The 15801-nt window shown below is 38.0% G+C and overlaps 1 protein-coding gene across 1 annotated transcript; it reads left to right on the forward strand.

Annotated features, from left to right (window-relative positions):
• Positions 1 to 393: 393 nt before the first annotated feature.
• Positions 394 to 13688, forward strand: LOC128947178 (kinetochore protein NDC80 homolog). Its single transcript, XM_054291359.1, has 16 exons — positions 394 to 494; positions 983 to 1069; positions 1824 to 1947; positions 2075 to 2247; positions 3440 to 3542; positions 4362 to 4451; positions 5721 to 5814; positions 6936 to 7042; positions 7857 to 8001; positions 8299 to 8504; positions 9691 to 9846; positions 10119 to 10208; positions 11001 to 11093; positions 12588 to 12718; positions 13094 to 13196; positions 13551 to 13688. Exons 1-16 carry the CDS (start codon positions 394 to 396, stop codon positions 13686 to 13688), a joined length of 1941 nt encoding a protein of 646 aa, XP_054147334.1.
• The last annotated feature ends 2113 nt before the right edge of the window (positions 13689 to 15801 follow it).

The following is a 15801-nucleotide window of genomic DNA, read 5'->3' on the forward strand; positions in this document are numbered from 1 at the left end:
GTGTACTCGTGGTAGTGTGGCCTTTTTCCCAGTGGACTGAAATGAAAAATTTCTCAAGCTCTTTTGCTTTTGGGACCCGTAGGTCTGAAATGACCAAATATAAAGAAAGGCAAAACAGTAGGTTTGGAAGGAACAATAACACTTTTTATCAATAAAATGGTTGATTTAAAGGGCTGTGGCTGCTCTTATGTATTTGTGGAGTCTAACATAATTTTTTTTCTTTCTTCTTTTTTTTGGGTTTTTTTTTTTTTTTTTTGGTCCAATGTACAGGTCTACTTGTTTATTCTGAGCCTTTGGAAAATCATTGTGGCATTTAGAAAAGAAAATACCCTTAGGTCCTGGATTTTCTGATACTGCTGGAATACTGAGGGATTGTGGTTTACAGCAGTCACAATGAGTGGAAGCTCGAGTATTGCTGGAAGCAGCAGTCGACAATCTAAGATGGCACTGAGAGTGCAGGACACCAACAAGACGGATCTTCAGACACCTCAGCTGTAAGTCTGGCTGGTCATGTTGCTAAAAATAAGTATATAAAACTAATTCTGAAGAGATTTATCATAGTGTGTTTGAGTGTGAGTAGCAACTGAGGGGAAAAAAACAAGACAGTGAGAAGAAGGCTCCCTACAGCCAAGGGTGTTTGCACATGTGCTCCAGTTTTGCAAAAATACTTCCTTTCTGTGTACTTGTGTCATGTTTCAAATTGTAACACTTTGTTACATGTTTCTGAGGAGATAGCTGGATGCATCAGTTAACCTTTCTAAGATGTTGGGGGATGAAGGCGCTTAGGAATATATGACTGTTTGTATCACTCTTGTATGAGCTATGTATGGTCTATGCTGGGGTCTATTCCTATGTCTATTCCTTTTAAATATTCCTTAAATATTTTAGATTCTATTTACAGTCCTGTACTATAAGAGCTACTTACTATAGCTCTTGTATGAATTGGTAGTAGTAGTCACTTGAATCTTTTTCTGCTCCTCAGGAAGGACAGAAGCACCTTTGAGAAGCTGAGCATGAGCAAACCTACATCTGTAGCTTCAGAAGGAAAAGCCAGCTGTTTGGGGAACAGGTATGGATAGCTTTTGTTGTCTGCACTGTACATTAAAACAAAAATGGTCCTCTAATTTTGGTATTTTTCTTTCTTGACAGATTTTCACTATAGGGAATGATGGATCTGAGGCAAGCAGACCTTCAGGTCTGCCTTCCTCCAGTCCTTGGTCGCTAAACAATAATGCTCTGGAGCAGGAATTGCTTTGGGAGCTTTTTTTTTTTTTCTTTTGGGAATGATGTGCACTGCAGACCTTAAGAGTATCTCAATACATTTTCTTGTTTAAGGAAGAAAGACATCTGAAGTATACTCTGCATTAGTTTCCTCTCTCTAAGATACTAACTTTCCAAAACTCTATAATCTTTCTACTTAGCTCATGACTTTCTGTGTTATGGGTATCTTCTTGATAGTACCCCATTGTTGCAGGGGTTATTCCTTTTAAATATTCCTTAAATATTTTTAGAGTTTATTTACAGTCACCAACATTATTTTTTTTCATCTTTGGGGTATTTTTCTGCTCTCTAAAAGTTTATTTATTTCAATAAAATGAAGAAAGTATTCATCTAGGATGCAGTAATCTTTGTTGTACTTATGGCATTGTGACTTCCAGGGTGATGATGTTTTTCCAATGACCTTAAACAAAGAGAAAACTTCAAGTATCACTTTGTATAACAAATGGAAAGAAAACATAAAGCTAGCAGTTGTGCCTTAAACATGAAGAGAGTTCTTCTTTCTATGTATTGTCACAAGACCTGTATTCATTGTCTGTCCCTAGCGCGAGCGGGGCTGGAGGGTCAAGCAGCAGCCTGTACGGTGTGTTTGGGACAAAAAAGATAAAGGATCCCAGGCCCCTTCATGACAAGACATTCATCCAACAATGTATCCAAAAGCTTTATGAGGTAACATATGAACTTGTTCTGCATGTATGTTATGAGGTGTAAAATGTGCTAGGCAAAGTGGTTATTTCCCTTGGTTTCAACTATAAATTTTATTTAGTGACTGGTATTCCGTGTTTCTTTTGCACAGTTCCTTGTTGAGAATGCTTATGCCCACGATGTTTCCGTGAAATCACTACAATCTCCATCAGTTAAGGACTTTTTAAAGATCTTCACCTTTATCTACAAATTCCTCTGCCCTTCTTATGAACTGCCTGACTCAAAATTTGAAGAGGAAATTCCCAAAATTTTCAAAGCCCTTGGGTAAGATGATTATTGTTAGTCTCCTGGGCTGAATAGATATGCTATGGCTAGAAATTTAAAAGCTAAGAATTCTGCATTGATAGTTGGGCGGAATGGATAGGTTTATTTATTCAGATGAGACTCTAAAAGTACAATGTTGTGATTGTTTTGTTTCACTTTTGTTTAACTCTAGGTTTACTCTCTGATTTTCAGCATCTGCTATACATTTTATATTTGAATTTACAGAACTATAAGCTCTGGGAATCTTGCTTTGTCATGTAAAATTTAATTGATTATTTGTATAGAACTTTGGAGGACAAGGCACAATTTTCTTTTACAGGCCTTTCTGTTCATTTTGTTAGAATCTAAGAACTAAAATTTCCAGAATTTTGGATCAAGACAATTTAATTTTAGTTTAAACAAATTTAATTTAGTTTAAAATATGTTTTCCTGCAATTTTTCTCATTCTGCCTTCAAAGCAGAATGTGGAAATAACAAAATTACTGTTGAGGGGAGAAAAACACTAAGTAGCTGAGTGGTTTACTGCTGAATTTGTTCAGTGTTTGAAATCATTAATGCCCCAACATTGTCTTGGAAAGAAAATCCTCTGCCTCTTGATAACAGTGAATTTTCAGTCTCATTTAAAAAAAAAAACAGGAACTGTATACCCATGATGGTGTCAGAGTGCCAGGGCTCCTTAAATGTAGGTGCAAATCTTTTTTGCACACTTCTCAGCATTTTAATAAAGTTTTGTTTTAATCTATAACATTTGAAACTGCTGATATAGCTTAAAATGTTGCAAAGGATTCCACTCTGCTGCACCAGGGGTGTAATTCTGGATAAAATGACTAATTCTGACAAGTCACTTGAAGTTTTGAGAGCTCAAGGAGCATCTGGATGACACTCTGGATCATATGGTTTAGTTGTAGGCAGTCCTATGAGGAGCAGGGAGTTGGATTTGTAGATCCTTACAGGTCCCTTTCAGGCCATGTTATTCCATGAGTTGCAAAATGAGAAACCCATGATAATTGAATAGAATCGTACTGTCAGAACTCAACTAATTTCCTTTGAAGTACAGTAGAATTGAGTTTGCTCTTCCTTCTGTGCTTTCATCTACATAGAAAAACATGCTGCTTTGTTTTCAAAATGTGCTGGTTTGTTTTCATCACTGTCTGCCACAGCTATTAAAAGTGTATCTTCTTTGGCCGTACAGGTACCCCTTTGCTCTGTCAAAAAACTCCATGTACGCTGTGGGAGCACCACGAACCTGGCCTCAGATTGTGGCAGCTTTGATTTGGTTAATTGATTGTGTCAAGGTAATGTTTGTCTTAAGATAAATATTTTCACTTTCCAGGCTGGAATGTTAGTTTCAATACAGATTCAGTACATATTTTCTACAAATCTTTGTTTAACATATATGTAAACATATATGTTCTTAGCTGTCATCTGGGAGCTGACCCTTGGCCTAATGTTTTGGTAACTTTTAAAGTGAGCTTTTCATGTTATATTATGATAGGGTTTTTTCTTTACATGTATGCACTGGATAAATTAATGTATAAAAGGAGGTGGCAAAATGCTGATCTGTACATACAATAAACGTGAGAAGTTAATGAGTATAATCACCGAATGGAACGTGTATCTCCAGCGCAAATGTTGTGACATCTGCCATTCTCCCCTAAATTTGAAATCTAAGGATGGGATTTTCAATTGAAATGATTCAAATGTTCTGTGATTCTGATACAGAGTGGCAAGTTTTTGGTTTGAGTGGGGTGTTTTTTATTTAATCTTGGTTTTGTTTGGTTTGTTTGGGTTTTTTAGTAGTCCTAACAGTTGTTGCTGCCAACTCAGGACTGAGCAAAATTTGGCATCTGTGACAGAAGTTGACCACTGCTGAATTGAGTGCCCAGGAAAACCCTGTCCTTTTCTGCTCAAAAGACACGAGAGAATTTGGCAGTGTTGACTGTCTAGCTCATGCCTCTTTACCTGTGTGTTTAGTCAGCTCAACACAGGTTCATTCCAACCTGCCTGCTGAAATCCTAATCCAGTGTTACTCTGCTTCTTTTCACGAAAACCAGCATGGAAACTAATGGATGTCTTCATGTTTGCTCTTTGTTGTGTGCACCTCTGCTTTTCAGCTGTACAATGCGATCAGGGAAAATGCACCATCGTTCGATGACACACAGAGCTGGGGAGGAGAGACAGATGATGGAATTGTACATAAAAAGGTACCATAAAAAGGAAATTAGTATCAGAATTGCTTAACTGGATTTTGCCATGTGCTGTAACAACACAATTTAATTACAGTTTAGATTGCTGGGTCATGTATTTATAGATTCTGTTCCCTTTTATATTCACAATGCTTTCTAGGAGGTAGAGTAGCATTGTGTAAAAAACCTGATCAACTATTTCCTGAGCAGGTATGATGATCAGTCTATTGGTGTAGACTGGGTATTAAACAAAATATTCTCTTTATTTTATATTCACCTTATTCTGCAAGTATATACCGTTGTCCTTTGTAGAGAAAGGGCATCATTATGCTGTTTATTTTTTTAGAGTTTCCGAAATATTTTCCTTTAGCTCTCAAGACCTCTGAGGTTAACTGCAGTGCAGTATAAAGACAGTGACTTAATTCTAAATATAGTGACTTGTGCCAATATCTACTCAGTTTACTATGTAAAAATTGGTTGTAAAGTTTTATTTCTGAGCCACAAAATAGGGTGGCAGTATAATTTGAGCTCTTAATCCAACAGCTTGCTTTCTTTTTAATTTATCATGGATTATTAGAACTACTCAGATTTAACTCAGTGTTAAATCACAGCAGGTGTTTGGAGAGGGTTGCATTATAAGCTAAAACATTTAATTAGAAATTGCAAAAATAAAGTAAAATCATAATTTTGGACTAAGGTTACAACATGATGGTTGGCAACTAACAATGCTTTTAAACGAAATACGTTCTTCTACATTGGCACTTCTGCATATATATATAGATACAAAATTCACAATACTGGTGTAATTGCTTCTGAAGCATCTGTGACTTAGTGTCCAGCAAATTCTTTTTGGGTAACCTTTCTTTAATTCTAGATAAGAGTACTTTGAGACCTGCAGATCTGAATTTTAATGGTCATATTTATAGAAAAGGCCTGTTAAACAGACCTGCAGTTTCCATAAATTAGCCTGAGAGAATCATATGCATCAAGATGAAAAATTCTTAAATATTCTATCTACAATATTTGTTAAATATCTTTTTAAGAAATACAGGATTTCCAGACCTTTCTTAGTGTGAATTATAGTTGTCTCCTTCTGCCTGAATATATAATCTGTTGACATTCTATGTTCAAAGGGAGGAAAAAAAATTAATTTTACAAAAGTACAATCGAAGCATTAAGGATATTTTTGATGTCTGTTTAATTCCACTGATTGAGTAGCTTTAGACTATCCAGATATTTTACAGGTCTTGGAATTGTTGAAATGAAAGATTTTTAAATTGCTTTCAGCTTTTCATGGACTACTGTGTGAAGTGCTATGATCTTTCCATGAAAGGGAGAGATACCTTTGAAGAGTTGGATGCTGAAGTGCAGTCAAAATTAAGTAAGTTTTTAAATTCTAAGTATTCAATTGTGTTACTGGCTTCCTTTCTCCTAGCATCAGTTTGTTCAGTTTATGAGTGAAAGTGATCTAAGGGAGTCTGAAACACCTAAGTATGTTTCAGTTACTTCAACTTAATGCTCTCTTTTTTAAGTGTATTTTGAGCAGTACAGATGGGTAGGTCATGATCTGCTATCAGCTGTAGCTGTGTCACCTGATTTTTTAATGTCTTTGTCACAGAAAACCAGTATACAATTCTTCAGATGTGAACTCCATCTATGCAGATGGCTCTTGTTTCTGTCTGGAAAAGCTAACAATTAAAAAAAAGAAAAATATTTTCAGAGGATGCACAGCTGACAAGAAAGTTCAGCTTTTGAAGATCTGAAAGCAGTCTGCAAGAGTTCCAAACTCTGTTGTGAGGGTTCTGTATGTGATTCAGCATGCACCTGTGTTTGTCTTCAGGGAGGTAGAAAATTATTGGGTTTTTTTGACTCGCTCATTTCACCACCTGCAGAAATACAAACACAATGTGAGAAAAGGAAGAAAAACATGTCTTACTTTCTTTGCTCTCCTATGAAAAGCCAGACTAAGGGCCCTTTGTTTGCAAACTGGGGCCATCAATTGGAGAGGAAACAAGATACCACACTGTTACTGGATATTGGGAAAAAATAATCATCCCATTTTTTGGCAAAGCCAAATTAAGTTGGGGAAAAGATGCCTCAAGAAGCAAGGAAGTATATGGATAAGAAAGAGGTTGTTAAGTAAGTTTGATTTGTTCTAGCTTCACAAGGTAGTCCTGACTTGTACACTCTCCTGTGGTGTGGGCTGCATGAGAGTTTGGAAACCCTTACCTCTTGGGAGTGACTTTGGCATGAGAACTCTTTCTGACATGAGGACCGAGAAACCCATTTCTCTTCTTGTTTCTTCTGGGGTTTTTGCCTGGTTACATTTTAATGAAAGGTTTTTCTGGTAAGTTTCTTGGTTGTTTTTAGTTATTTTTTAGTGAAAAATAATTATCTAGATAATGGGTATTTACTGTGCTGAAGCTCAAGTTCAGGTACTCAAAAGAGGTGGTGATATTGAGATAAATTTGTAACTCGAGTCTCTCTTCTGCTCTCCCACAGAGGATTTATTTAATGTAGATCCATTCCAGATGGAAAGTTTAGAAGCTGAGAACAAAAGACTTCAAGAAGAGATTGCAAGACTAGAAAAAGAAAAGGAAAGTGAGCAGGTTAGTAAATTGTGTCTGTTTTTATGGAGGAGTTGAATTTTATAATATCGACGATTTCTGAATGAAGATACTTATGATACATAACAAATGGAAAAATTTCAGTGCTTTGAGATTTTAATTAGGCCAGATTTTTACAGACTCTATACTATTAGAGAACAAGGCTTTTTTCTGTGGAATCTTCAGTACCTATTTGTTTGATAATGTGCAGGTATTTACAGGTAATAAGGTCTTATATTGACTGAAATATCAATAAAATACTTGAACCAAATTTTTTAATATAAATGTCAACATTATTTTTTTCAAGTGTGTTGGTATTCAAATATGAGGCATGGGATTCAGTGGTAACAAATATATTTTATGGAAAATACTTTGCTTGAAACTCTGGATTCTGCTTTTAATACATCCTGAGTTTAAAAATGGGTTAGTGGCTGTGCAGGTGGCAAATTGAAATTCCTGCCAACTGTGCAAAATGTGCTGAGTTTATTCCTGGTTTTCCATGCCCCTGTTTCATCTGCCCTCCATGTATTATTAGAGTTAAGTTGTGGACTACCTGTAGTAAGAATTGTCTAAAGCACTGTCTGATGCAAATGAGAGACATAATGCTGAAATGCAAGAATCTTTTCAGCCTTCTTTGCTTTTATTTTAAAGGTGTCCTGACTGGACTTAGCTGTCACAGAGATAAAAAATTATTAAAGTTCTTTATTCTATATTTGTGCTGTTGATGTTGATCAATTACTCTACTGTCTTATCTGGAAAGTGAAGTCATTATTTTATATTTATCTAAGAGTGGTTGTTCTTTTCACCCATTTCCTAGGATCGTATAGCAACGCTACGAAATGTGAAATCGTCCCTTGAAGCAGACGTCCAGAACTACCAGGCTTATTTCGCTAAAATGAAATCTCATATATCCATCCTTGATCAAAAACTGGAAAGTGTTAATGATGAAGTTGAGGCAGCAGGTAAGGAGGACTTGATCACAGTCAGGACAGTGAAGCTAGAAATAGTCTTCAAATAATTGTAGTTCTTAGCTTGAGAGCAGAGCAAGGTACTTGGAGTAGCACGATGCTACAAATAAACTTTCCAGAATGGATTGCTAATAAAATTTTTTTTTTTGTCTGATAGCTCTCTGTACACTGGAGTAATGAAATGGTAATGTTATGTAATAACTGTGTCATTTACTCATACAATACAGAGGTGAGGTTTATGTATATAGGCTGGTATTTTATGTCCATTTCACAAATGTTTTATGTACTTAGAGGCAGAAGTAGAAGCCACGAAGCGGGAGAATGCCCGGCTCCGGCACATCTTAGATAACCAGAAGTACTCAGCTGCAGACATTGAGAGAATAAATCACGAGAGAAATGAGCTGCAGCAAACCATTAACAAGCTGAATAAGGAGCTGCAAGAAGAACGAGAACTGATGTGGAATGAAGAGATGAAATATGCTAGGAAGAGAGACGCGGTATGTGAAAACCCCACAACACTCAGAGGTGGCTGCCAGTTTTCATCATGCAAGCTTAAAATTGGATTCTTGATAATTTCTTTCCTAAATAATCGAACACCACCATACGTGTATCTAACCAGGCAAAACTGACAAGAATGGCCTCTGTTTACAGTATCTCTGAAAAATGTTGCGCTTTTTCCCCTTTTTCTGTTTTGCACTGAGTGGAAATGTACTTTTTTCCTGCATCGTAAGAGATGTGTCTAGAATATGAAGCATGGTAAGCTGTCACTGCTGTAGCATTTAGAGCTTTGATAACATTAGCATGCCATTGCTTTGATAACACAAGAAATTACAGGCTAATGTTAATATTTCAGAGCAAGGAAGTAAGGCAAAACTAGTGAATTTGAATCAATAGTTTTGCATGCATTTAGGGCCTGATTAGTTCTTTGTGTAGCAGTTGTAACATATTTCAAGGGCCAAGTTCAATCCCTTCAAACAGAGTGAAAAGATATAGTCCTGGAAGTGATGGGATTTAAAAGCTTCTGCTTTGCCAATTGGAGAACTAAAGAAAAAATTTCAAATATGTTTGGTAGGGTCACCCTTTATCAAGCACTTTTATCAACTTAAATCTTCAGGTGCAAGTATGAAGCATATAAAACTGGAAAAAAAACCCTGGGGTCTTTAATGTTTGCATTTAATAGCACTCATTAATTAGAAATTAAAGCATTTAATAAGCTTTGTTTAAAGGCATGCTCAAGTTAGTTTGTTGTTAGGATGTGTGGCTGTGTGGCATTTCCTGTCAAAACTAATGAGAGAAGGCATATTGACCTTATAACTGATCATTTGTTTAGTATTATTTTCCAGCACATTTTTAGTTCCCAATCAGCTAATTCTCAAAAACTTGAGGCAGGAAAAATTATGGCAGATGAATACGGAAAAACCACAGGTGAAAGCATTCAGTGTTCTCAGCCATAGACACTAAGAAACCTCAGTGTGCAAACTCTGAACGAACCATAAAACAGTACCTAATGCAGCAAACTGCTGTGCTGGCATTGCATGCAGCTCTTGAATACTGTGGGGTAGCAAGGAATTATGGCTACAGAGAGCAACTCAGGAACTTGTTTAAAGTACTATATGAATACTTCTTGCACATCTTTTCACTTGTATCTCTTCTATGATTTGTGCCCTTTTCTCCTCTGAGCAGATTGAAAAGCAACTGGCAGAGTATCATAAACTGGCTCGAAAGCTGAAATTAATTCCAGTAAGTGCTGAGAATTCCAAAGGCCACGACTTTACCATGCACTTTAATCCTGATGATTTAGGACCAAATTTCCTAGTCAAATACAGAACTCAGATCATGGTAAGTAGAATCAACACTGAAGGCTTTAGATAGCACTCACAAAAAAAAAGTGTTTCTTTGGGAATGCTGGGAAGGTCTCTCAATCTCACAATGAAATGTCATTGAAAAGCTTGTGTGATGAGTCACCATAATGACATTGCAGTATATGAAAGAGATTTGGTATGGGAGAATACAGTAGCCTAAAAAAAATAAAAGGGAAAGATGTACTGGGGTGCATCTTGGTTCAGATTAGCAAATTGCATTTGTTCAATCTTCTTGTATACGTATTACAGGCTCCCCTCATGGAGATCATCAACGAGACTGAGGAAGAAATTAGTAAAGCCACTCAACAGAAATTTACTCTGGAAGACACTTTGGAACAGGTGAGTTAGTTAAAGAAGATTAACGCTAAGATACCAACCCTAAAACCTTATCTGCCTCTTTCATTCAACTTTTTGCATAGTTAAAGTGTGATGTGTTGGGTTGGTTTCTTGAATTACTTGGGTTTTTTCTGAGGACAAGTAGAGGGGGAGAAACTGTGAGAAAACTGCTTTTATTGTAATGGAACCTAAAAGTTTTTCTAAGAACTGAGGTCTTTGTTGGTTGAAATATCGTGTATTCCCTGAATTAAAGTTTATGTAGCTTACATATACTTGACCATAACCATTGGAAGTATTTGTTTCTAATAAGTTGCCCGTTCCAGTTGATTGTGTGGCTTACCATCACCGACAAATTGTCATCGGGAAGATTTTTAGTACTATTGGATTTGGGACAGATTGAAAGAAGGAGAATTTTATTTCCTCGTTCGTCTACCTGAGCATGGTGTTCTGCGGTATGGAATGTCCTCTTGGCCAGCTGGCCTCGCTATGCACCTTCCCAGTCTCTTGCCTGTCCCTGCCCTGCTCAGTGAGGGGCCCTGGGAAGCACAGAAAGCCTTGGACTGCTGTGCTAGCGCTATTCAGCAGTAGCCAAAACTTGGTGTGTTACCAACACTGTTTTAGCCCCTCATCCAAAACAAAGCATAACATAGGCTGCTATGAAGAAAGATAATGCCATCCCAGCCTAGCCTAGTTTAATGGTTTAACCTGTTTAACCAGGTGTGGTTTGTGATGGCATGGATTTATATGTTGGAATTCTTTTTGAACCATACTTCCTTGGTTATGTTTTCATCCTAGGTGAATGTAATGCTAGAGGACAAGAAACGCAGTGTGAAAATGCTGACAGAAGAAGCTGAAGAGCTGGATGATCTTTACCAGCAGAAGCTTAAGGTACAACTTCTTACACCTTGATGACAACTTATCCTTAATGATAGCCTTATCCTTAATTTTTGTATTTATCGATAAATTTTTGGGTTGCATTTTTGTTTGGGCTTCTGCCTTTGCCTTCTTCCTTCCCTCTTAGAGGATTTTTTCATTCTTTTCAGAAAAGTGATTTGACTGCCACCTTAACTGAATCAATTTTCACTTTCTTGTAAGAGAATCTGGCATCCTACTGTAGCAGATCCTGTAAATCATAAATTCCTGCATCCAGTAATAAAAGCAGCAACAATCATCTGACCTCAGGATATCTCCGGGCATGTGCTTGAAGGAAATTTTAGGATCAACAGAACCTGTCTTGTCTAATCGATTTGTATATAATAAATACATTTTTACAGTTTTTAGTAAACATGTTTAATCAGCTTCTGTAAAAACGAAGGAAAACATTGACCAAAAGCATGTTAAATTGTTTTAATGATCTCAAACTGTTACTTCCTTTAGCTTCCTTTGCCAGCACAGGAGCAGTCCCTATTCTTTTCCCCACTTGCAGTTCAGCAACAAAACATAACCCTCTCTGTTAACAACTGAGTGGCTATTTTGGTAGCTCCCAACTTCTCTGACAACACTGCTTTAGCGGGGCCGTGGTGCCCTGCAGAAAAATGTTCTTTGAACTACACCAATATTTACCATATATGCTCCTGTAAATCCAAACTCCTGTGCTACAGCCATGAAACAGGGCTATTTCGCTGCTAATACCTGCTGAGGCAGGTGTATATATAGGTTTATAAAGGCAATTAATTTCGTTTCTATTTTTCAAAACCACATGACATTTACCTTTTGATCTGTGCTCTTGCATATACTTTTCTCCAAAGTTAAGCTCATAAAATACACACTTGCCACCAGACGCTTAGTCATTTAATTCCTCTTCTAATATTTAAAATGCTGTTTGTAAGTCTTAAGTATTAAAATTATTTTTGAAGGATGATGTTTCAGTAATCTACCGAAGTTGCATGTTGAGTTGACGTCAGAATTTTGTTTGGTTTTGTGGACTGTATAGCATCAACAGTGTCATTCTCCTAGAAGAGATGATTATTTGGAATTATACTCTCTTTCAGACAAAAAAGAAAAGCTATTTTCTTACTCAGATGTGGTTGTATTTTTTAACCTAGAAACAGTTGTTCATAATGTGCCATTTCTAAGCTATTTAGACTATGTAAACAACACTTTGTGAGCTTTAACTCGGAAGGGAAAGTAGCTGCAACACAGGCCTTTAAATGTGGTTAAAGGAATAAAGAGATGGTTAGGCTTATTCTGGGATGGGGATGATACAGAAACTTTAGGTTTGGGAGGGATATCCTTGGGGCTTTTTTCAGTTCTGAACTTGGAACTATTTGCGTGAATTTTGAATTCAAGTATTAGGATATAATCAGGTAACAGAAAGAAAAAAAGATCCGAATTATACTTGAGAGAGGCCATTTTTTTTCTTCTCCTTCCTTATGACAACAGGAGATACAAGAAGAAGACAAGAAATACGCAAATGAACGGAAATTGTTTAAGAAGCATAAACAATTACTTGAGAGTGGTGTCTATGATGGGCTCAGTGAAGCTGCAACTGAATTGCATGATATCGAAAGAGAGTAAGGCTCCTAACTTCCATGTCTGCCTTGTTTATTTTGGTTTTTAAGGATAAAGATATTTTCTGGAATGTAACATACAGTTGTTTCATCAGGTATCCATCTCAGTGTGTTAATTTCACAAGTTAACAACTGAAAGATGTTTCTCCTCAACAGTATTTTGCTAAAATATTTGTCTGCTGTATCAGAACTCCTGTTTTCCGCGTAAGGGTTTTTCTTTAAGTTGAGCATTAATATATTGTAACTCGGTTCAAATTAATACTAATGGAAAAAAAAGTATGGCTAAACGTGATGATAAATCAGACTTGAAGTGATTGTTGTAAATGTCAGGAATTCTCCAATTATGGACATGACCTTCTGAGTATCTTTACCTTTTAGATATCAAGTCGTTTTGCTAAGAACAACAGAAGAGAACAGAAAAATTGATGCTAACTTGAGTCGTCTTGTAGAAACAGTTGCTACTCATATAGAATCTATAGTGGTAAGCTAAAATTTGATATTCAGAATTAAATCTCTCTAGAGACATTTTGCAGTTAAACACTTGGAAATTAGAGCTTACTCTTTCTAAGGAAGTATCAGTTATTTAGCTGCTACTAAGCCTGCGGATTCTAGTTAAATTTTCTGACAAAACCTTTGGTGTAAATAATCAGAATTGGTTGTTAAGTGTCAGCAGTAACATCCTGTCAGGTTAAACCTGCTTCTGAGAGGCGTCTTTCAGGAAGGTGTTTAACTGAAATCAGTTAACCTGTGCAATGACTGCTTAAAATGCTTTAGCAGAATCAGTAAAATACAGGCCATGACAGAGCTAATAAAGCTCTCTGTACCTCTTTTCTAGAAATACCTTGAAGAACAGAATGCAAGAATAGAAAGAGACGATGAAGAATTCATGCCTGAAGGTCTATTGTCAAACCTGACCAGCATCCTAGACACTTATAAAAAGAAGGCTGAAAGTGTCTTATCACTAGAAAGATGAAGATAAGGTTTTGGTCCCATTCAGTGCCATTGTTTGCCATTTTAGCCCCATTTTAGTGCATTTTTTTGCTATTTTAGGGTAATTTGGAGAAATTGGGAGAAATTTGAGCAATTTCCTGCTCCACAGGGTCACTGAGGGAGCGGGCCAGGGACAGGTACTGCAGCTGGTGCTGGGGGAAAAAACAGGGAAATTGGTTAAAGATGGGGAAAATTGGGAATTTTGGGAGAAAATTGGGGGAAAAACCAAAAAAAAATGGGAGAAATTTGGTTAAAATTGTGAGAAATTGTGAGCAATTTGCTGCTCTGAGGGGTCCGAGAGACGCCAGAGCAGGGAGAGGGGCTGGAGATGGAGCTGGGAAAATGGGGAGAAAATGGTGAAAAAAGGGGGAAATTGGTTAAAAATGGGGAAAAGTGGGGAAAAATTGGGAAAAAAAAATTGGGGAAAATTGGAAGAAATTGGGGAAAAAAAGAGAAGAAATTGGGGGAAATTTGCTGCTCTGAGGGGTCCCCCTGGGAGCGGCCCAGGGAGAGGTGCTGCAGCTGGGGCTGGGAAAATGGGGAAAAAATTGGGAGAAATTGGGGGAAAAAGGGAAAAATTGGTAAAAATAGGAAAAAGTGAGAAAAAATGGAAAAAATTGTTAAAATTGGGAGAAATTGAGAGGAATTTGCTGCTCTGAGGGGTCCGAGAGACGCCAGGGCAGGGAGAGGGGCTGGGGATGGGGCTGGGAATTTGGGATTGGAATTTTGGGATCTGGGAATGGAATTTTGGGAATTCTGGGATCGGAATTTTGGATTCCCAAATTCCCACCCAAACTCCTCTCCAAAACTCCCCAAATCCATCCCTAGAATCCCCAAATCCCCCAAATCCACTTCCAAATCCCCAAAATTCCAATCCCAGTCTCCTCAAATCCCTTCCCAATCCCCTTCAAACCCCTTCCCAACATTCCCAAAATTCCCATAGCCCTGATCCTACAAACCCCATAGCCCTGATATCCCACAACCCCGAGCCCTGCGGGAGCTGCAGCTCCTCACGGTGCTGGGCCAGGGCCTCGTGGAACAGACCTGGGATGGGAATGATCCCATAAACCCTGACTGTATAAATCCCATAATCCTGATCCCAGCAAAAATCCAATTTCCCATTTCCATTCCCATTCCCAGCTTCCCATTCCCAGTTTCCCCAGCTCCATTCCCAATTTCCCAGTTTGAATTCCCACTTTTCCCAGTCCCAGTCCCAGTTTCCCAGTTGGGAATTCCCATTTTTCCCTGGAATTCTCTCTCACCATGAGCAGCCAGGATCTCTCCAGCCCCATTCCCAGTTCCACTCCCAGTGTCTCAGCCCCATTCCCAATTTCCCATTCCCAGTTTCCCATTCCCAGTTCATTTCTCAGTTTCCTTTTCCGAGTTTCCCAGTTTGAATTCCCATTCCCCATTTCCCATTCCCAATTCCATTCCCAGTTTCCCATTCTCAGTTCCAGTTCCCCCAGTTCCACTCCCAGTCCCATTCCCAGTTTCCCATTTCCATTTCCAGGTCCATTCCCTCTTTTCCCAATTTCCCACTCCAGTTTCCCAGTTCCATTCCCACTTTTCTCAGCTCACAGTTCCCAGTTTCCCAGTTCAGAATTTCCACTTTTCCCAGTTCTCCCAGCTCACAATTCCCATTTTTCCCTGGAATTCTCTCTCCCCATTTGCAGCCAGGATCTCTCCAGCCCCAATCCCAGTTCCATTTCCAGTTTGAATTCCCAATTTCCCATCCCACAATTCCCATTTTTCCCTGGAATTCCCTCTCACCATTTGCAGCCAGGATCTCTCCAGCCCCATTCCCAGTTTGAATTCTCACAATTCCCATTTATCCCAGTTCAGAATTCCCATTTTTCCCTGGAATTTTCACCATTTGCAGCCAGGATCTCTCCAGCCCCATTCCCAGTTTGAATTCTCCCAATTCCCAGTTCTCCCAGTTTGTAATTCCCATTTTTCCCAGGAATTCTCCCTCACCATTTGCAGCCAGGTGGACTAAAACAGCTGGACTAAACTAACGTGTTGGAGGGAGGAAAAAAGGTTTGCAATTTATTAATGTATTCAAAAGACTGTTACAAAGTTTACAATTTCATTATTGG

The sequence above is a fragment of the Melozone crissalis genome, unplaced genomic scaffold (assembly GCF_028551555.1).
Source record: "Melozone crissalis strain CALT ecotype California unplaced genomic scaffold, PUWL_Pcris_2 ptg000091l_1, whole genome shotgun sequence".
Classification (NCBI taxonomy): domain Eukaryota; kingdom Metazoa; phylum Chordata; class Aves; order Passeriformes; family Passerellidae; genus Melozone; species Melozone crissalis.